Source organism: Panthera uncia, chromosome A2 (genome assembly GCF_023721935.1).
Source record: "Panthera uncia isolate 11264 chromosome A2, Puncia_PCG_1.0, whole genome shotgun sequence".
Taxonomy (NCBI): Eukaryota; Metazoa; Chordata; class Mammalia; order Carnivora; family Felidae; genus Panthera; species Panthera uncia.
The window spans coordinates 152015025-152019392 of NC_064816.1; the positions used below are offsets into that span (position 1 = coordinate 152015025).

Here is a 4368-nt window from a genome sequence, read left to right on the forward strand (position 1 = left end):
AGGGACAGGCATGAAAGCTTCCTCTGAGTTCATAACTTTCCTTTCCTCTGAGTAAATAACTTCAATTTTCATTCATATCCAGCTCTGACCTTTCTATCACACTTCAGTCCTTGATAAACGTTCATCAAGGAATGGGGGGGCAACCAATCGTGGACCAGAAATCATCCTGGTGGGATTCCAGCTCAGTAAAGACACTGAAGTGCTCCTCTCCTGTGTCTTCTCCCTGTTATATATCTTCAACCTGCTGGCAAATGGCGTGATCTTGGGACTCATTTGGCTAGACCTCAGACTGCATTCCCCCATGTATTTCTTCCTTTCTCATCTGGCTATCATTGACATATGCTATGCTTCCAGCAGTTCACCCAATATGCTGGAAAACCTAGCGAAGCACAAAAAAACTATCTCCTTTGTCTCGTGCGCTATGCAGATACTTTTGTTTGTGTCTTGTGCTGGTGAAGAGTGCCCGATTTTGGTAGTGATGGCCTATGACAGGTTCGCGGCAATCTGCCATCCGCCCCAGTACACTGTCATCATGAACTGGACAGTGTGCATGCTCCTGGTCATCGCTATCTGGGCATGTGGATTTTCCCTAGCCCTAGTACATGTAATTCTCTCTCTAAGGTTGACTTTCTCTGGGCCCCAGGAGGTGAACCACTTCTTCTGGGAAATCCTATCTGTCCTCAAAGTGGCCTGTGGTGATACTTGGATCAATGAAGTTTTTGTCTTTGCTGGTGCTGTGTTTATCTTAGTTGGGCCCCTCTCCCCGGTGTTGATCTGCTACGTGCACATCCTCTGGGCCATCCTGAAGATCCAGACAAAGGAGGGGCGCAGAAAAGCCTTTTCCACCTGTTCCTCCCACTTCTGTGTGGTTGGATTCTATTTTGGCATAGCCATGATGGTTGACTTGGTCCCAGACAATAGTCAACGTGAGGAGCAGCAGAAAATCCTTACCCTGTTTCACCACTCTTCAACCCATTGCTGAACCCTCTCATCTACAGTCTAAGGAATGCTCAGATGAAGGCTGCTTTTAACAGAGCATTGCAGAAAAAGAGGGCAATATGAAGAATGGTAGAATTTTTGAGCAGGGAATTTGTCTTCTCAAGAGATATGATTGCTGGTGTATTAAAACTCAAGAAATTTCCCCAAGAAGATTCATGATTTGATGGTGAGAATTATCAAAAGAGTTAAATTAGCCAGGTAGCAGAATAGAAATCCCTGAGTTTCCTCCATTCCTCCGAGGAGACAATAATATATAGATCAAATAGCCATTATGAGAAACCAGTAGAGAGGCTGCAGCACCTGGAGAAGCACAAAGTCAAGAAGAGTTACAGAAAAGTAATCAGGCAAAGTTATGATATTTTTCCTGTCCTAGTCACTCCCCATCCCTGGCCCCGTGTGGCATGATCAGAGGATTCCTTCCTAACTCCACTTTCTCTTTGGATGAAAGGAGAGGAGTGGACCATGGGTATTACATTCTGGCTTTCAGAGATGGCCGAGGAATGTTTTCCATCTGTTGTGATTTAGAGCCCTGCTGGGAAGCCATCTTGGGGCCCCTGAGAAACAAACAAACACTAACTTACAGAGCTGTAGGGAGATTGTAGCATCTCAGACAAACACCAGGGGGAGCAAGCGTTTACAGGCTCCAGAGAAGAAGCAGGCAAACCTCTTAACTGAGAAAATCCACGCACCAGTTCAGAGAAACTACGTCCCCATTAAAGCTTGAAAAGGTCCACAGAATCTCTAACATTGCAGATTCCCCGTCATGAAGCCAATAAAGACTGGGAGAAGTAGCTGTTTTTCCAAAAGCCCACACATTTCAACTCAAATTCACATGATATGCCAAGAAACGGGGAAAACATGAGCCAAAGGAACAAAGTTCATCTCCCGAAACTACCACTGACGAAATGCAGATTTGTGAATTACCAAAGAATTCAATATAATTATTTTAAAGATAGATGCTCAATAGTCTCAAAGAGAACACAAATAAACAACAAACCAAGGAAAATGATGCATGAGAAAAATGAAAATATCACCAAGAGATAAAAACTGTGGAAAAGAGCCAGACGGAAACTCTAGAGCTGAAGAATACGAGAACTGAAGTGAAAAATTCACCAAGGGGTTCAGAGGCAGAAGTTAGAAGCTAGCTGGAGAGAAATGAAAAAAAAAAAAAAAAAAAAGAAACACACAACAGACCCCAAATGGAATGTTGCAAAAGCAGTGCTAAAAGGGTGGCTTACAGCATAAATTCCTACATTAAAATACAATAAAGGTCGCAAATCAGCAACCCCCACTTTATGCCTCCAAGGACCAGAAACAGAAGAAAAACCAAATCCCAAATCAGCAGAAGGAAGAAACTAATGAAGATTAGGGCACAAGCAAAGGAACTAGAGAATAGAAAACCCCTCAATAAAAGGAGGAAAAAATACCAATGAAACCCAGAATCGGTTTTCTGAAAAATTCAACAATATTGGCAAGCACTTGGTAAGCTGATAGCAAGAAGATATGTAGAGGAGTCAAAGTCATGGAAGCAGAAATACAACAGTGGTTATAAGGGATTAGGGGAGGGAGGAATGGGGAGTTACTATTTAATGGGGACAGAGTTTCCCTCTGGGATGAGAGAGTTCTGGAGATGGAAGGTGGTGATGGTGATGGCATACAGTGTGAATAAGGCCACTGAGCTGTACGTTTTAAAATCAATAAAATTTTATATTTTTCCACAATATATTAAATGCTTCAGTTGATAACTGTACAAAAAGCAGTCTTGATCGATTATACCACCATGATGAGAGTTGATCGGTCTGCCTTCACAGGAACATAATTTTAATAAAGATAATGAGGATAGTGAATTAAATGATGAAGAAACTGTAAATTCTGTTTGAAATCATATCCAAGTAAATGATGAAAAGTTGTGGAAATCTTTAACTCAACTAGAATTATATAAACAATTTTAAGACACATTTCAGGTTATGATAGGATAAAGTCAATGAAGTCCGTTAGAAAATGCTTCAATGGTCCTGGAAGCTAAGGTTTTGAGCACTGATTTAGTGTTACATTTACTTCTGGCTTATGATAATTGCCAGTATTTCAAGATTGGCTCACCTTTAGAGACTCTTGGATAAATTTTCCTACCTATATTTTTAGTGTTTGAATCAATCCATCTTAAAATGGTTTGGGATGAAACCAAGAGATGGGAGATAGGTTTGAAATCATCAACATCACTTAACCTTTCACGGTGGTAAAAGCCCTCTGGATTTGTGAAACCAGAGTGAGCAATACTCATTACGCTAATATTTGTAAGATCACTTTTACACAAAGTGTGTTTTTCTGAAGTTGTCAGCGAAAGCATTTCCTTTAGTTCTGAAAGTGTTCTCTTTTTTAAAAAAAAAAAATTGTATCTGTATGTTTTTATTTGGGATTAGATTTCTGGATTATATGGCAAGTGTATGTTTATAAATTGCCAAACTGTTTTCTACAGTGATGGCAGATTCTCACTAGCAACATGTAAGAGTTCTCTTTTTTCTCAAATTTTTATTTAAATTCCAGTTAACATATACTATAATATTGGTTTCAGGAGTAGAATTTAGTGATTCATCACATACAACACCCAGTGCCATCACAAGTGCCCTCCTTAATGCCCATCGCCCGTCTAGCCCATCTAGCACACCTGCTTCCTTCCATCAACTCTCAGTTCTTTGTTGAAAGTGTTCTCTTTATTAAGGACTGTCAACTGAATAACAGACTTAACTCGATATTTACTTGTTTATTAGATAAGTCATTAATGCCCTTTTTAAAAAAATTAATGGACTTTATTGTTAGTACCATTTTCAAGTTACACAAAAATTGAGTGCTAAGTTGAGAGTTCCATATATTCCCTCATCCCTTCTCATGTTGTTTCTCCTGTTTATAATGTCTTGCATTACATGTGGTACATTTGTTACACTCAGTAGGCCAATACTGATATATTATTATTAACTGAAGCCCATAGTTTACATCAGTGTTCACTCTGTCTTGTACATTCCATGAGTTTTGACAAATGTATAATGACATATATCCACCATTACAGATTCATACAGAATAGTGTTTTTAATTTAATATTCTTAAATATTTTTAAGTCATCTCTACACTCAACATGGGGCTCAAATTCCCAATCCCAAGACCAAGAGTCTCACGCTCTGACTGCGCCAGCCAGGCACTCCATCACAGATTACTTTCACTGCTCTACAAATCCTCTATGTTCTACCAACTCATCCTGCTCTTGCTCTCCTGAAGCCCTTGGAAACCACTGATGCTGTCACTTTTTAAATGTCTTTAGGTTTTTATTTGAATTTTAGTTAACATACAGTTTAGTATCAGTTTCAGGTGTATAGT

The 4368-nt window shown here is 39.6% G+C and overlaps 1 protein-coding gene across 1 annotated transcript; it reads left to right on the plus strand.

Annotated features, from left to right (window-relative positions):
- The first annotated feature begins 301 nt into the window (after positions 1-301).
- Positions 302-992, plus strand: LOC125931022 (olfactory receptor 2A2-like). Its single transcript, XM_049643164.1, has one exon. It carries the CDS (start codon positions 302-304, stop codon positions 980-982), a length of 681 nt encoding a protein of 226 aa, XP_049499121.1. The 3' UTR covers positions 983-992.
- The last annotated feature ends 3376 nt before the right edge of the window (positions 993-4368 follow it).